The sequence below is a fragment of the Zeus faber genome (genome assembly GCF_960531495.2).
Source record: "Zeus faber genome assembly, chromosome: 20".
Taxonomy (NCBI): Eukaryota; Metazoa; Chordata; class Actinopteri; order Zeiformes; family Zeidae; genus Zeus; species Zeus faber.
The window spans coordinates 12,985,614-13,003,534 of record NC_137207.1 but is presented as its reverse complement, the minus strand read 5'-3'; the positions used below and the strand labels follow the sequence as shown (position 1 = coordinate 13,003,534).

Below are 17,921 nucleotides of genomic sequence, written 5' to 3'. Positions count from 1 at the left end.
TCACCTTGTATCAACAGCAGACATGGCCTTCATTTTGAGTGTGTTTCAATGATCAGTGAGATCAGTCAGTTAGTGTATGTTTTACTCTTTAATGCTGCATGTTTTACACCATTAAAATGTCTCGCAATTAAAGAGATTTTTGACCCTACACTGAACTGCCCTGAATTAGACTCATTTTACTTAGACCCAGGTTTTTTCTTAATAAGCATTTTGGCCTGTCATCTTCTTGTAAAACATTCTTGGATGAAAGTGACCCCATTGTAAGTGCTTGAGCGCACTAAAATATGAATTCAAAGACATTTTCTTCATCAAGCACTTCCTTGTATGTGATATTCCTTCCCTCTGACACAGCATGGTATTGGCCAGTTGTTTGATTCTTGAAGGTAGCCTCCATGATTTTGGCGGCAGCATGTGTAGCCATGCATGCATTCACCCAGGTAGAGAGGTGGTTGATGAGGATGGACACAGATCCACATACAGTACACACACGGTACAGAAAGATGGTCAAATTACTGGATGAGAGTTTGTCGATCAGGTTGAAGGAAAGTCGTTTGTTGCTCTTTCAGTAGTGCGCTATTGACGCACAATTTAACAGCATATCATGTGAGCTAGTTTAGAAGAAAACACTTTATTAATCCCTGGGGGGGGATTCAGGTGTTTTGGGCTGTTTGAGCATTGTTAATTTTGTTCAAGTTGAAGAACAGTTTAGTAGCTTTATCCCTTGTTTCATTTGTTTTTCTCCTCCTAGCTAAAAGTGAACTGGAGGCGCAGGAGACTCAGCTCAATGGCACTCACAAAATGTAAGTGGAAGTTCACACGTAACTGACCACAACTCAGTGGATGCTGCGCCGTATATGTTTTGTGAGTAGTTTAGTTTTGCTGTCAATTTTTAAGAAACAGCCATTTGATGTAGTTGCCCTACACATGCGCTGGTCTATATTCTGTTTCCATTGTTGGTGGCGGGGTCCGCAATTCCCAGTAAGAATCTAAAGACCAGGCACGCACATCCACTAGTAATGTTGAATCTGAAAAAAGCTGACAAAGCAGCGTAGCTTGTTGTGGTCAGTAAACTGTCTATGGAAAGTGGTGGTCAAGTGGCCAAGGGAAAAAAAACAGACTAATAAATCAGAAGGCAAACTTTCGAGAAAAGAAAATGACTACCCTCGAATTTGAGGGTAAACTTGGACGTTATAAAGAAATGTTGCCGTTTCCAATGGAATTCTGGGACTTGTAGTGTCATCCACCCAACACAGACAATGTTATTGACGACCACTTTAACACTCAATTACAAATTATGTTTTTATTTGATATCTTTCTTTTTAAATGTCCTCAGCATTAACTGCAGTACTTGTATAAATGTCCTTTGCCCAGGTTCCTGGAGCTGAGTGTGTTCTTCTCAGTAAAGGCCAAATCAGGGGAGAAAGAAGTGTCTCCAAACACCTTTTTCTCTCTCTGGCATGAATTCTCTTCTGACTTTAAGGACCAGTGGAAGAAGGAGAATAAGACAATTCTCCAGGACAGGTATGTTGACGTACACAGCCGATTGGTTTACTTTATTCCATCTTGGGATGATATTGCTTCTTAGTGCTGGCAGTTTAAAAAATGATTCTCCTTCAAAATATAAATGTTGATGAGGAAAACTGCTGAGACGTAAAATGATTGCAGATTAAGTTCTTTGTTTTTTTTGTCTCATTTGGTTTTATTAAGGATATCTGGTTTGCTGGTGCATGTGCTCTGTCCAGTAATGGTTAAACATTGATAATGTAATATCTACCATGCACTACAAGCTCCCAGAAGTTTTAGCATCCAGGACCCACCAAATATTTATTTTTATTTATTCAATCAATGTTTTCACTTTTCCGTCATTATATTCGACTTAGCTCTTAAATCTGATTTTGTGCGGCTGATGTGATGGAGGTTAAAACCAAATGACCGCAAGACAATTTTAAACCCCCTACAAAATGCATTAATGTGGTCATCTGTAGATTCCAACACCCCCACGACCACGCACAAATCTGTTTTCATGAATCCACAAATGCATTTATTGGGTTAACAAATTACACACAATCCGAAGCAAATTATTGGCTTGTTTCTAATTTGAAAAATTTAAATTTACTTAAAAGCGCACACACACACACACACACACACACACACACACACACACACTGAGTAGATTCAGACCTTGTAAGTCAGACGCTCTGACACGGTTTGGATGTATTGCTCCATTGTGAGTAATGAACACCGTCTTTGTAGTGACAGAGGAAGGTGCAGTGAGCTGGATTCCATGCATTACCACCATGTAGCTCTGGGTGGTCAACACACAACCATGCTAATTGAAACCAAACGCAACCCTGCTATGACGATGTGCACCATCAACTAAAGTTGAGTTTTACAAAAAATTATGACGGGTGATGGGTCAGTGCTTCCTTTTTATCGAATCAACCCCAACAACTGAAAATGCATTGGTTTGCTCATGGATCACTGGATCATGAGGGAAACATGCCATTCTCTCCTTGGTTTATATGAAATAAAATGACAATCTTCTACATTTTTACCAACCTTTTGCCACCTATTGGAGAAACTTGTCTTGTATTACTGTGAATTAGATTGACTTTCCTTAATAAAGTTAAAGTCAATCTAGTCTCGAATATACACAGGAAGGGAAAGTAAAACAGTTGATGACACTGTTCCTTATTAAGTGTATTTTTCCTGAAAATCTAAACTTATTCAAATAGATTAAAATCAGGTATTAGAAAAGAGAACATGTAACAACAATATACAGTACATCCGAGTGGAGCATTTCAATGCTCCTATGTTACCTATGTAACATTCCAGTTCTAGGTTAAATTTCATTTTTCTTTATTGACAACATTAAGAGCCCAACAGTTATATTTTTATAATTATATATGGTTATATATAGTTATAATTATAAATAATGGAAATCAATAATATATTATACTCGAACACAGCTCTCCGTGCTTCCCGATCGTGGAGAGCCGTGGAACCGTGCCTAGTAATAACTAATAATAATAATTGGACACGCACAAAATAAATCCCCCATATGTTTAATGTGACTCAGCGGAGCAACTGAAAAGTTTTGTTTCTGCAGAAACCCTTGAACATGAGATGGAAGACTAAACAATGATTATTGTGTTTATATTACATATCACTCCTGTAACTTTCACCAGAAAACAATTGAATATAAAAATATTTGTTTTATTTTTGGTGATAACTGTAATGAGCTCAACCCCTCGTTGATGTCACTAAACTGCTGCGTTGCAATAATCGTCACAGCCCTAGTTGCACATGTCGCTGCCATGAATATTATTTAACAAATATATTGTTTAGCCTATTTTTCTTTTACCATGCAATAAAAAAAATTAAAATTTAATTGGTTAAAAAGATATATTTATAAAAATTTTAACTGTTTAACTGATGGTATTAATCGGTCAAAATTCTTATTGTCAGTTAACGATTAAGTGGTTAATTATAAACTATTAGTTATATAAAAAATCGAAACATTTTTGTTATTGTTGTTTTTGACCTTGAATGGACTACATTCTTTCCAGTACCTTTGCTGTATCACCATATGTTCTGCATTAGATCCTATTTGTTGTTATTTAGATTAGACTGCCTCTTCCAAAAAACCTGGTGGTGTTTTTATACCATGTATAAAATACATTACTATAACAAGTTTCAAACCTACAGAGACTTTGAATTTCTTCATCCGAAGTTACCCTTCAGGAAGTTTAAAGCGGAGGAGGCACTATATGTGGCTAACGTTTGTGTCTTCAAAAAAGTGAAAAACTTTAGCTATTGCGAGGATTTGTGTAATTTAAGTTTTTTTTAGTCGTATTCCCCACCTACTGTACACTGCCTCATTATCCTAAAACAACTAGAATCATGCCATTTGCGATGGATGTGGATACATTTCAGTCAGATGAAATTAAATGACCAAATTGAGATTAAATGATAAAAATGAATATAAATAAAATGGTAATATAAATAAACAACTAGCTTGGCATGTGGTTGCGTGCTGTTGTTTTTTTACTGTGGGGAAATGTAATTCACCAAGGGCTTGACTGCAACACTGAGGTGTACTCGCAAGTGCTCTGATGCGGTTTTCTGATTAGTCAATGAATACAAATTAGCCCGCACATCTAACTGCAGATAAAGCACCGCTGCTCATGCATTTATTCATTCTAAAAACCACAAAGCAAAGCAGCATGTCTATCTCAACCCAATCTGGGTCCTAAATGTACCTCATTTCAGGGTCTTATTGAGTTTACCTTGCAGGATGTTTGCCTTGTAACTCCGCATGATGCACATTTGCATTGCATATTCAAACTATATTTGACATAAAATACATTTAAAACACATGTATCGGAGCCTTATCAAGTATGCCTAAAGTGAAATTAATAGATGCAGATGTGCAGAGCATAGAGGACACAGATACACAGAATGTTATTTTTGGAAAAACTACAGGCTCTTACAGAATACCAATGAAGGCAGAAAAGCAGTCGAGACAACCTCACATATGCACAAGCACACACCTTTATATATAACAAACATACAATACAGTACATTAAATCACAGCACATAACCCGAATAACTGCTGTATGATGATGGTCCCCCACACACAAAAGACGTGTGAAATGATTTCTGGCGGTCATAGCATAGCTCTAAAAATGCAAGCTAAATTCTAACAAATCACTTGAGTTTTAGCCCTTTCCCTTAAATATCTCGTGTGGTTTTTTTTACCTGTGACTTAAAGTGACCCTTGTGAGGGTGACGTGCTTAAGAGAATCTGGGCGCTGGCCACGTGGCTGCACTTGAAAAGCAAAGCAGATATGTCTTTATTAATCGAAGTTTGATTAAGGGAAGACGCAAGACTGAACATACACCATCTGCGTACCTGATGTTATTGTAGTGTAAATGGTTTTGGTTATGAACGGTTGAATGAAAACTGATCCGTATGCCTCTCAGATCCTAAAATCAAAAACACGTACGAAAGATGGCCTTGAACCTGTTCTTATTATGTGTGTTTATGTATGACCGCTATCCAGTCTCATTATTGTGCAATAATTCCTGCACTAATTTAATTGTTTACCTGTCTTAATGTCCAGATTAAAAGTAGCAGAAGAGTGTTTCAGACAGGCAAAGGAAAAGGCCGCCTACAGTGTCAAGCCCAAACATGCCTCAGGAATCGTAAGTTCATCTTCCTTCATTTATTGTAATTTGATTTGCAGTTACTTCAACCCCCCCCGCACACTCTACCATAAAATTATCTTTAAAAATATTCTCCCGTTGTATTCTGACAGATGTATTTTCCATTTCTTGTGTCCAGGATGTGTGTAAAACCAAATGTTGGATATTGGTTCTCGCTCACATCTTGTTTGTCCCTCCAGAAAGCCAAGCTGGGAATGAAGATGTGAGCGTGTGTTTGATCCTCCGACTCGGTAATGCAGCAGCGACTTGGAACAGGACGGACAAGCAGGACTCCCAAAAAGCGGCACCAGGACACAAACTGTGCCTACGTGCAGAAGAAGCCACAATGTAACCGCACCCTCCCCAACTTTCCTAGTAGATAATTTTGTCTGCCTTAATTCGCTTCACTATTCCAGTCCAAACACGGCCGGGGGAAGAGCGTGGTTGCAGGGCCGTTTTGCCCAAACCGTCCGCTGGAGAAGCACTTCATTTGTTGTACTGTCTCAAACAGATGCAGCAAGGATGGAGGAGGATCAGGAGGAACCACAGTATTTACACCAGCTATGCAGTCTGCAGAGTGGACTCTGTACGCGAAACGGTAACACTCCCCACTTACTGAAGCTCGTCAGTAAAGCACTAACACAACACGTGAGTCGTGCGGTTCCCAAAAGCAATACAGTCTTGTGAAGACGCATACGGTGGCTTCACAAAGTATTCAGAGCCCTTCACTTTGTGCACACTTTATTGTGTTGTAGATGTCATTTTCAATGTATAAAATTGTCATTTGTGTCCATCAATCTACACTTGTTAACCTGTAATGACAAAGTAAAAACATGCTTTTAGAAATTCTTGCGAATTTATTAAAAATCTAAAACTCTCTCATAAGTATTCAGACCCTTAATTCAGTACTTTGAAGAAGCCCCTTTGGCAGCAATTACAACCTTGAGTCTTCGTGAATAAGTCTCGACAAGCTTTGCACACCTGGATCTCGGAAGTTTATCCCATTCTTCCTGACAGATCCTCGTCACGCCTCCGTCAGATTGGATGGGAAGCGTTTGTGGACCGCCGTCTTCAGGTCTCTCCACAGATGTTCTATGGGGTTGAAGTCTGGGCTTCGGCTGGGCCGCTCAAGGACAGTCAGAGTCTTGTCCCGAAGCCACTTCAGCGTTGTCTTGGCTGTATGCTTGGAGTCATTGTCATGCTGAATGGTGAAACATCGCCCCAGTCTGAGGTGGCGTGCGCTCCGGAGCAGTTTTTCTTCAAGGATCTCTCTCGTCAGAATTGAGGGAAGGCTGAGTGTAGCCAAATGCAATCTGCCTGTCCCGGCCGCTGAGAATCACCCCCATAGCATGATGTTGCCACGACCATGCTTCACTGTAGGGGTGGTATTAGCCGGGTGATGAGCAGTGCCTGGTGTTCACCAGACACAGTGCTTTGAGTTCTGCCCAAGGAGTTAAATTTTTGTCTCATCAGATCAGAGAATCTTTTTCCTCATGCATTTGTCAAACTCCAAGCGGGCCGTCATACAGTATGCCTATTAAGAGTGGCTTCCGTCTAGCCACTCTACTATAAAAGCCTGGTTGATGGAGTGCTGAAAGTGAAGGGGTCTGAATACTTTGTGAAGCCACTGTACCCCGGACTAAACAAACTGTACTCGCTTATCAATTTCACTCTAGACGTGTTACAAACCTGTTCCTCCACAGTTGCGAGATCAATATATAAACCTCTCAACATTGTACAGTACATCTTAGTCAGTATCCTCAATATGACAAGGTCACACTGTGGTTTTGACATTTTGTTTTGCCAAAATGGCCCAATGCGCATCACGCTATTGTTCATCTCCAGCACCAGCATGGAGAGACACACAGTGTTACAGACACACAGCTCAAACCTAAATCAATTCATTTATTTCTGTAAAAAAGGGAAATTTTAAATGACGTTGGTGCATCTGACTGCTTGCTCTCGTCAACAGCAGAAAGGATCCGAAAGATGTCTCAGTTCAATACATTTGCTGCTGCTTGGGTTGGACAACTTTTTTTTAATATATTTTTTCCTGCATATTTGTATGATATCCTGTTGGTACTGTCCACTCCGTTAAAGCCAGTGTGTGTTATTTCACATGGAAGTGATGCAAATGACTTTGTTTTTAAGAATGCTGGATCAGTTAGCCCAATTGATTTTAGTGCCAGATACCTTTGTGCTACTTACATGAAAGCTTAAAAAAAAGACAGCGATGGAAAATTGGAAAGCGGGTATTTGCTTGTACAAAACGGCTTTGTGCGGCAAAATGTAAGAGTTTAATGAATGTTGTTATACATCAGACATGTAATACTATGTCCCATTTTGTTAAATAAGATGTAATTCCTCGCAGAGTAACCAGATTCCCTTCTTGAAATCTTACAGCTTATGTGTTTGTGCATGCACATGGGTGTTAAGAGAAATGTTTTACCTTCATGGACACACACACGCATCTTTGAAGTAGCAACGCCATCCCAAGAATGATGTGCGAGTGTGCTCAAAGCACTTGAGCGCACTCGCCCTTAAGTTGCGAAAGTAATGTCTTTAAAATTCAAATTTGATGATTATTTGTGTTAAGTTGTGGATTGTTCAAAGATATGTTGTTTTTTGTTTTGTTTTTAATTTTAATCGTTGTGGGAGCCATGTAATTCATGTAAAATAAAAGTAATACGTTCTTAATTATAATTTGGTTTGCCTATTTCCAAAAAGCATTTATCTATTTTCAATGGCAAAGACGGAGTTGTTTGTTTGTTTTTTAATAAATGGATATTGATGTACCTATAAGAATGTGTTGTTTCTTGACTAATGTATTACTGTTTGAACTAAACCAGCCTGACATGAGTTAATGCTGTTGGCAAGGCAAGCAAGGCACTAGCCGTCCATGTGCTCACCTGCAGAGGTGGAGTGGTACAACAGGACACAACTGGAGTTGAGACGTGTGATTGTAAGTACAGTATAACTCAGTTTTCCCTCCCACTCCTGCATCCCTCCCACTCCTGCACCTGTGTAACATGTATATCAGGTTTAACACACACACACACACGTTATTGACTTTTGTTTTGCCAGGTGTCATTATTTTCCATTCAACTTCTCTTCAATTCACTGATTTGAATTAAAGAGATCATTCCAACTCCTCCCCGGCAATAAAATTAAATGGAAGTCTCAACCGATCAATTGTATCTTAAAGGCTGAGCTATTAGTCATTTAAAGGATCTTTCTGACAGAGGGAGTATGCCAAGACATTTGAAGAGGGGATTGTGGGAAAGCAGTGATTCTCCTTCTACATTTGTGTTGTGCACATACTATGTCCAGTGGGCTGGCAGAATGTCAATGTTTCTGAAACGTCTGTGTCTGCTAAAGGTGTCTCGCTCCTTCAAAATGGAAGCCAACTGGTCCCTCAAAACCTACACAAACCCTCTTCCCCGGCCATCTGTCTGCAAATGCTGGGTGAGTCAACACTTTTTTTTCTCTCCTCCCAACCAGTGTATTGCAGCTCACTGTAGCCCATTGTGACATACATTTCAGTGTGGAATAGATCAGATCAATGAACACCTTTTTTGTAAACTGCGCCTCCATGCTCGAATTTTGACTCATTATGCAAATTTAAATGGGTTTCTTAGGTCATTCCTCCCTGGGTGTGAGCCCAGAAAATCTCCAATAAGCTCGCTGAACTTCAAGGCTCATTCGCGGCAGTTCATGGAGGCAAATTCCCACGTGTCAACAGGAAGTCTCTATAAGTCTTCTGGGTTTCGGTTCCTAGAGCGGGCGTTCTAGAGGCCGAATCCCAGAAGGAAAAATGATTTGGTCAGCTATCCCTAACCGCTAGATGAACAACTTTCATTGGACTGAATATGCAGCCATTCCGGCATAACTCAACCACTTCTGTTAATACATCCACATGAAATAGCATCTGGAATAAAATGACTGGAGGGGGAGAAATAGCAGGCCTTTGGGAGGAAGCCCAGGTCAATGCCATTAATAAAATGCTCTTGCGGTAATGCACAATTTCCCCTACATGACTCAGAGTCAAACTAAGAGTCGGTGAAACTAAAGGGAAGTAGAGCTAGTGTGGGAAGACAAACCTTGAGATTGTCTGAAATCTGTATGTTTACATGCATAATAATAATCTCATCCATCCATTGTATTTACCAAAAACAAGGGACCTTGCACAAAGGACACACTAGTTTATTGTATGCATCATTTATTTTATGGGATATACATGTACACATTACACTCATAATGTACCATTAATTGATATATGGTTTTTCTAGGATAACATATATTGCCTTTATGTTTTCAACATGATAAAATGTAATTTTGATGTTCCGTACATTCCTTCAAAAAAGAACTGTGATTCTCCAAAGTATGACATTGCTACTTCAAATCCAAAGTGCCAAGTGTATGTGGCATGTCCTTTATGTGGACCTGCTTAAAGCATTGCCAAATGTAGACTATAATTATTGGTGGCTGTGCATTTTTAATCAGAGCTACTCCTAAATAGAAATACTTCATCAATATTGTTGCAAATTGATCAAGAACTTAGAATTTTGCATTGTTTTTTTGGACGTTATGTACGTTAACTCCAGTAGACTTGATACTTAATGTAACACAACAACATAAGCCTTTCTTTATTCCTCAGTGATGAGACCGTTGTTACTTTAAGAGCACTTTGGCAGGATTGTTATGGTGAAAGACTAAATCATAGGACACAGTTGATCCACCTTTGATGCATTTCATACTAAAGTTGCTTGTGTCGTAGTTGGGTTTCACCACGGTGTCATTTGAAAAGATGGTCTCAGAAATGAGAAACAGAGTTACGTGGAATATTAGTTATATCTTGGGTTTTAATTTTAATTCTTTAGAATATAACAGACCAAATAGTATTTTCTTGGTAAGAGTTAAATACCCACACTCCCTATTGTGCCCATTTGTCAGCCTCTGTTTCTGAAACATTCATAGCGGAGCGATACGCACTGGAACTGATGGTGGGAGTGGTGAATGTTCAAGGATGTGATGAATGCGTAACTTTTGTTCCTCGAGTTCAGGGAGACGCTAGAGTTCATGATGGTGGTGATGCTTAAGATTCAATCAACATTGACACTTTAGTGCAACAAATATTTTGGCCCACTTTTGCTGGCTGTTATGGTGCTGTGATTTAAAGAACATTGTTTCAGTGATTCAGGCTCTGAAAAAATGTATGACCAAAATCAAAACCAGTGTTAAAGTAGAGCATAGAGCATTTTACAATGTGCTTCATTTGGTGAATGTGACTCAACTATGAGCAATAGCCTTGTCCATTGTGCTCTCTAATAGTTGTTCTTATAGTTTTCATAGTCTTCTGCCATAGAGCATCTGTCCTTCGTTACACAGTATATATTATCAAGTCTTTATATTCTCAGAAGGCTGAAGGATTCCTCAGAACCGTTTCTGGTTTTCACTGTTTTCCGGACTCTCCGACGCTGACCGATATACACCGGCACTGCTTGACCCTTTGGATCTTGCGGTGCCTGAAGGGCGGCTGCAGCTCGGGACAGTCCAGCTCCACGGTCAGCGTGGTGAACTTCAGGGGCTGGCAGGAGGCGCAGGACTGGAAGGACTCCTGCTCCTTCTTGATGTGGCGCGGTATGTAGAAGGAGTTGCACTGGCCATAGCAGAAGCGGTTGATGACGGTGCGGCTCACGCAGCCCTCCTCGCTCACTGTCTGCCTCAGAGGCTGCGTTTTGCACCAGTCGCTCTTCAGGTACTTCCGCTCCGTCACCACCAGCGCCTCCTGGCTGGAGGCCAGCACTTCCTGCTTGCGGGCCCGGCGGCCGGAGGTGTTGCCGTTGCCCTTGAACGGCGAGGGGATCGAGCCTTGGGGGCGGGACTTGCGTGATTCTCCGCCTAGCGCGAATAGGACGCCAGCCACCATGACTGACAGCAGCATCTTCCAATACATCTGGGACAGAGAAGCAAAAAGTTAGAAACAGTTAGTGCATGGAGAAAAGCCTCTGCAAGGCAACATGTAAGGAGGTTTTAGGAAAAAAAATATTTTTCATTGCTCTTGGTATTTGAAGTGGGCTTACTATGGCCAAATTAAACCTTTGAAATGTTATTAACGGAAATGAGCAATGAACTTAAAAAATGCATACAAGGGTATTGATTTTGTCATGTTTGGATGAATACTTGGACCGATACACATGCTGTGGTGTCGTATGTCAGCTATAGCCACTTTGTCCATGCATGTGCATCAGTGTAAAATGCACCAATGACTAAGTCTGGTTTGCGAAAACAACTTTGTTTATTGAAGGCGTTCTGCAGTGGAGAAATTCCGGGAATGGTAAAGCCTTCAAGACAGAGCTGGTCAGAGGGACATCTTCGTGCCGCTGCCTTCTTGCCAGTCTGGCAGGGATTGTGTGGGGCCACAAACTACAGCTCCGTCCACTCCATAAATGACTTGAGTTGGGAAACAACTTGAATGATAACGGGGAAGGAAGAAGGGGGAGGGGGAATGAGAGGAGCCTCATTCCCCCTCTTAACTGCCCCAGACAGCCTCCCCTCCACGCACAGGGGAAACTCTCTCTCAAAATAAAGCACTTTCAAACCAATTGTTTCCCTACAGCTGTTGCATTTGTTTGCACAGCCAAAAATAGGGAAATAAATTTGTTGGCCAAGGCAGACTTAAATTGGCCCTGATTAAGTCATTACAGGCGTTTGATGTTTTGGTAGTGAAGGAGAATGCCAACTATCTGGATGGTTGAGCATAGTAATGTACATTTATATTTAATGATTATGAATTTATTACAAATCTGTTATGGTTGCCTGTGAATATGTCAGATTTTATTTTTTTGGACACGGTACATAAACATAGTCAGTAAAAATCTGTATTACGTTTCTTGGTCACACAGGTGATTGAAGCCACACGCGTTTAGCAATGAATCGTGGTTTCAGCTAAAAAACATGGGAGATTGAAAACCTAGCAACCCGGTGGTTTTACTTAAATCCCTACTTTACTATCTGTGCTCAGTTTTTCTCTGAAGTTGGTTCCACTTTTGCTTCCCTCTGTCCCTTCCCCACCTTGGAATTTAGAAAAAGGTCTGTTAACCAGAAGGTCATGGCATCCATTTTTCCCCCGTCTGTCCATTCCCTCTCTTCACTCCCCTCCCTCCCCCACATCATTCTCCCTCCTTCAGTCCCTGTCACTTTCTTTCCTGTGTTCTTTCAGATCCGTCCTGCATTCTCCACTTCCTTTACTCTTACCCTCTCTACCTCCCCCTCATGTTCTCTTTGTCTCCATCATGTTCATTTATTCCCCTCCCTATTTTCTTCTCCAGGCTCTTCCTCCTCTGCCCTCGCTTTCTTTATGTTCCGATCCCTCCATATCATATGTTACTCATAGTTTCCAATGGGGCAGGAAGACGGCAATTAGCTCTGATATGATAGAACGTGAAAGTCTGAAAGTCGTCTTTTCTTCGTTTAATAGACACTCCCTCGCTCTACCCAATTTGGTCTAATTTGTTGGTGTTTCATTGTTGCAGAGTTAAAAAAAAAGAAAATGAAAATACAAATCAAGCGCATTTCCATTTTCTCTCACCCTCTATTTCTTCCACTGTATCCCCCTTTTCATTCCTCGTTCTTATTGTTCCTCTGTGAGGTAAGACATCTTTTGAACAGATGTGTGATATTAGTCATCCTTTAGCTCAGGAAAAACACTTTCACAAGATCAAAAAATGTTACTCATCGTGCCCTGATCTTTTATTTTGGCAAAACGCTTCAAGCAAGTAACCGATTGGCCCTCTAACAGGGATAATACATTTTCCCAATGCAGCAGCTGACATGGAGCTATTGAAATTTAACTGAACAGACAAAATGTAATTGGATAAATAATTGGATGTGAATGTTTGGAATTTGTGTGTGTGTGAAAGGAGGATAAGCTAATAGATGGTCTCTCCATCTCTGAGACGTGTAGCAAAAGTAATCGACCCCTGACCCTCACCTTTCACTTTTCACCCCAGAACCACTTGGCCCGTAATTTGCAAGCAGTGCTTCTAGTTGACCCTTTCATCCTTGAAATTAGGCATTTTATTGGACTAAGCATAGGGTTATTTGGGCTTTGACTCCCTTTATGCAAAGTTGGATCATATGACCAACATATTCAGACTAGATGAGGCCAATCTAAGGCTGCAGGATGTAAATGTTTTTTGATCAATTCAAATTCAAACAAGTCAACCAAGATGGATTAAGTCCAAACTCTGACAATTGTTCAACTTCTTCCATAGGCCAACCTTAAGTTATTATAATAATCATCTTTGGACATGAACTTTTCAACACTTTTTTTTTTTTTTTTTATCATAGTTTTGGTAACAGTATAACACAGTGCAGTGACTTATGTATATTTGCAGTATGGAGATCACATAACTTCCCATGTGGCGCTACCAGTGAGCGATATTAAGGGCACAGACACTCCAGCCTAAGGGTCTCCCCGTCTCATGATCAGTCATGGTTTCACTGAGTACGGTATGGTCAATTCTAACCTGTTTAACGGCATCGAAATGACCACCAAATATGCATTAAGTCAGATTCACTCTAATGAAATTGAATCCGAATGTGGAGGATTACTAAATGGTGCTGATCGTCCTGAGAACCTTTTCCATAATCGACCTTCTACATGTGCTTTTCAGCTGAATGTTTGCTTTTTGCTCCGTCGCAGCTATCAACCCCCTGGAAACCTGTGGCAAACTGCTCAGAACTCGATGGTAGCGCTGAGCAGCTCAGATAAAGTAGTGCAGCGTCGGTGTGTGAGTAAATGAGTTACTGGTGAAGAAAGTCTAACATTTGGGCGTAAGATTTGTGGCGTTAATGAGGCCATCGCAGGGAAGACGGATGTTTTTAAGACAGTTTTTTTGTGGGATAATACGTCCTTGCAAGACACAACAGGTTATCGCGCTGCTTTCCTCCATGCAAGTGTTTCCCAATTGATCAATTCTCAGCTTCAACTCCGCGCTTGGGGTTATTTGTCGGTCGCTGCAGGTAGAACTAAAATTTCTTGGGAGGGGGGCTTGTGCTTAATGCGGCTTAATTCACATGCAGCTTCAGGTTCCTCCTCTGGGCAACAGGCTCCCAGGGCCCCCACTAGGTGCTCCAGCAACTCAGACGGCTCAGCCAAGGTGTCTCCTGTCGCTTACAAAATTCAGTCTTATCTGCCCAGCATAAACCTGGAGCCTGGAAAGATAAACAATGCCGTGTAACGCGGGCCAAATCCAAACTCTCTGTCTGTCTCTCTCTCTCTCTCTCTCTCTCACTCTCACACACACTCACACACACAGTAAACTAACATAGACAAGCAAACACACACACACTTCCCTCCTTGCCAGCTACAAGGCCAAGGTTAGGCCAGATTTGATCAGATCCCAAAGAAAAAATTACAATGGAGGGACACACAAAGCAGCCTCCCTCGACTTTGAGATCTTTAACTCCGTAAGAGATCAACTCTGATCTTTCCAAATGGGAAAAGTTTATTAACTGGACCTTGAAAGTCAAATCTATAAATTTTGCTTCTGGAACACACACACACCGACCATGGCAGCATTCTAAACATAAAAGGACCGAGCAAACATACGGTCCTATCAAATAGTCAACAAATATTTAGATAATCATGACATCCCAGTCAGCATATCATTGTGTAAGAGGTGTTTTAATAATCACTGCTTAGTATTGTGCAATTTAAATACTCCAACGATAGCACACGATAGGAGTACTTTATATGAGGGCGTTTTGTGTCCACGATCACTCTGGGTCATCTCATAAAAGCAGTTTTATGGTCATATGAGATTTAAAGCCCAGCTCCAAATCCATACCTTCTACCGTAGCAGCAAGCAGTGATAAACCCTCATAATGAACCTTTTAGCTCTGTCTGTTGTGTATATCAAACTGCATCCTCAGGACATAGCTGAACCTACAGCTCAGTTTTGTAGTCAAGATAGATACAGCATATAGATATTACACATTTTTCCCCATCATACAAAATTCTCTGGAGAGAATTTAATTTGGAAACTAGGGTTTTGGTCTGATAGCATACTTGACATAATTCGATGAACCTCCGTTGGATTCCTTCCATACCTGCCAACGCTCAAGACTTTTTTCACATGGAAAACTCCTGATTTCCCCAACCCTGAAGTTGTTATTTTTTTGGGGGGGGGGAGTTTTCAGAGAAGTGCAATTGCCAGATAGGGTTGTCAAATATAATACACACTCGACATCTTCCCCAATTCAATCTGGCAACCCAAAGTTATGGAATCCCTGAAAGGCAAGCAAAAGTATGGCAATGCAACAACGCAAGGGGGGGAAAGTTGACGTGGGACTTTGAATGTTCCTGTGACTCCACAGATCAGGCCTCTCGTCTTCTGGACATCATCTTTTCCTTGTACCTCCCTCGTTGATCGTTTTGGTCCTACGCTCTTAATGTGTCCGCCGTCCTCCCCATAGAAATCAACCCACTTAAGGCTTTGTTTGGCTGTCCACACAGGAAAGAGAAACTGTATCTTCCGCTGTGCGGCTATTTTGTTTTTTGACCATTTGACAATCCTACGACAGTTTACGTCTATTTACTATTTCCCTGAAACCTGAAATTCGGCTGCTGTGCGCTGCTGCCTTTTGTGCTGTTTCTCTGACCAGCTACCGTCCGCCTTGTTCGACAGGATAGAACATTTTCAGACTTTGTTTTTCTCGTCATGTGAGATAAATGTTCTTGTTTACGATTGTGTCTCCAGTCTACAACATTATTCAGCAATCTTTGAGGAAGTATGTCTTCAACTATGTTATATTCTATTTTCTATGGATTTATTTAGTAGAAATAAGTATCAAACATAAAAACAAAATAACTTCTTTAATGTTTTCCAGCGTGAAAGACCAGATGTAAGGACATATTTCCTTCCGAGCACAAGGGTTTGTGGTCTGTTTTAAAAGACTATAATTAATAATAATTTCACAATATATATATTTTTTCTCTGTTTAAAAGATCTTAGAGCGCTCTCACTCTCTCTGGGCAGGTAGCCAATGGGGATCAGTGGTGTATTGGATTGGCACAGAGGGGGGTATCTGCTGGATCTAAGGGGGATAGAAGGAGTTAAACCACTGGCTCCACTCAAAGCCCCCAGGTAGACAGCGCACACACACATTCCCAAGTGTCGAGTTTGTGAGAGGATGCATTGAAGCACCCGTGGTCGGTTGCACGTTGGGGAGACGGCAGTGCATAATTCTCATGGATTTTTTTCCACCACCACTAAATCATTAGCGGTGGTGCTATTACTGGTGTTGGAGTACATACGTGCTTGCAAAAACTGAGGGTACTTGCCAAATACTGAAATGTTAATTTGCTATAATCATGCGATTGTGAGATCACTGTGTTTATTTTCCGTGATTGATTTGTTCGCTGCTTTGTTTAAACAAAATCCGATTTTAGATAATATAGCGGGTTTTAGAAATCTCAGTGACATTAATAAGTAAAGCATGTTGATACACTGGCCCAGCAATCTAGGCAATTTCAATGGGCAACATTGGAAAGTGATAGTCAAAAAAGACAACTAGTTATTCTTTCGGCCCGGTTACCGTATTATTGACTTTGGCCAATGACTGACGAGCCTACAAAAAGTTCACACAATGTTTTCAGTTCATGCAATATTACCCAGAAAGTTGCCCAGCTGTAAGAAATGTCATTTTCTACATTGGACAGACGATAAATATAAGGTCATATGTTTCCCAAAAGGACTTACTTTGCCCAGTGGTACTTTGCCAGCAAATAACAAATCAGCATCCTAAGAAAACACGATTACCTTGCTCCACGGTCCGGAAAACTTTCATGAGATAGGCTCATGTAACAGTTTTCAGCATTTGTAATTTCAAAGATGGTAAAGTTCTTGCATTTATTAAGTTAAAGTTAATTATACTGAGGTTTATTTTCCATCCTTATCCTTACTTGCAGACTAAGGGTGAAATGGTAAAATACTCGAGGTGCATTACATTTAATTATTTACTTTTCCTCAACACTTATCAAGTTATTTTTGGCACGCTGCCAATTTGCCTTTTATTTGCATCCCTATTCATCATAATTGTATTTTAATAGAATGATATTGTTCTAAAAATGTTTTATGATTGCGCAAACAAATAATACTATTTAGCAAAGACCTCTTGCATTGGAGAAATGGAAGCCGGAGTTTTCCAATGCCCAATCCTTTTTTCCAAACAAGTGAACTGTTCAAACTGGCGGCTCATCCCTCCGCAACGCTCTGCATTATCCTCCATACAACAGTATTATTTAGAAACAATGCATGGAATTTTTGTTGCAAATGTTTGGAAAACAACTTTTTCATTGTAGCTTTTAACAGCTTTTTGCTGAATTAGGACGTTTACATTGAATTTTCTGTAAAATGTATTGAATTCGGATTAAAGCCTTTGAATTCTGATTTCAAATGGGGTCCAGGATAATAGGAGAGGCTGATTAATCATACATAATATTCTTATCTCAAGATAACGACTGATTTTGTTGTTTGAGAAAATCGCACCTGGACTGAAACAACCTCAATGATCCCAGTACAAGCTCCACATTTATTTGTCGAAATTTGTATTTATTTTATTTTCATTTAGTCACCTTTCTGTGACTGTATGTGTCCAATAACATACATTATTGATTATCATTAGTTTTATAAATGTATATGATA

General features: G+C 40.4%; 2 protein-coding genes across 2 annotated transcripts in view; one reads left to right on the top strand and one right to left on the bottom strand.

Annotated features, from left to right (window-relative positions):
• Window positions 1-5,435, top strand: part of fmn2b (formin 2b) — a gene marked incomplete at both ends in the record, with an annotated part of 54,063 nt that extends 48,628 nt beyond the window's left edge. Inside the window, 4 exons of the mRNA XM_080021212.1 lie at window positions 749-800; window positions 1,372-1,521; window positions 5,127-5,208; window positions 5,409-5,435. Coding sequence (XP_079877338.1) covers window positions 749-800; window positions 1,372-1,521; window positions 5,127-5,208; window positions 5,409-5,435 — 311 coding nt within the window. The remainder of the gene's footprint in view (window positions 1-748; window positions 801-1,371; window positions 1,522-5,126; window positions 5,209-5,408) is intronic.
• A 5,225-nt stretch (window positions 5,436-10,660) lies between these two features.
• Window positions 10,661-11,164, bottom strand: grem2b (gremlin 2, DAN family BMP antagonist b; the record flags this gene model as incomplete). Its single annotated transcript, XM_080020924.1, has 1 exon — window positions 10,661-11,164. One exon carries the CDS (start codon window positions 11,162-11,164, stop codon window positions 10,661-10,663), a length of 504 nt encoding a protein of 167 aa, XP_079877050.1.
• Between the last annotated feature and the right edge of the window lie 6,757 nt (window positions 11,165-17,921).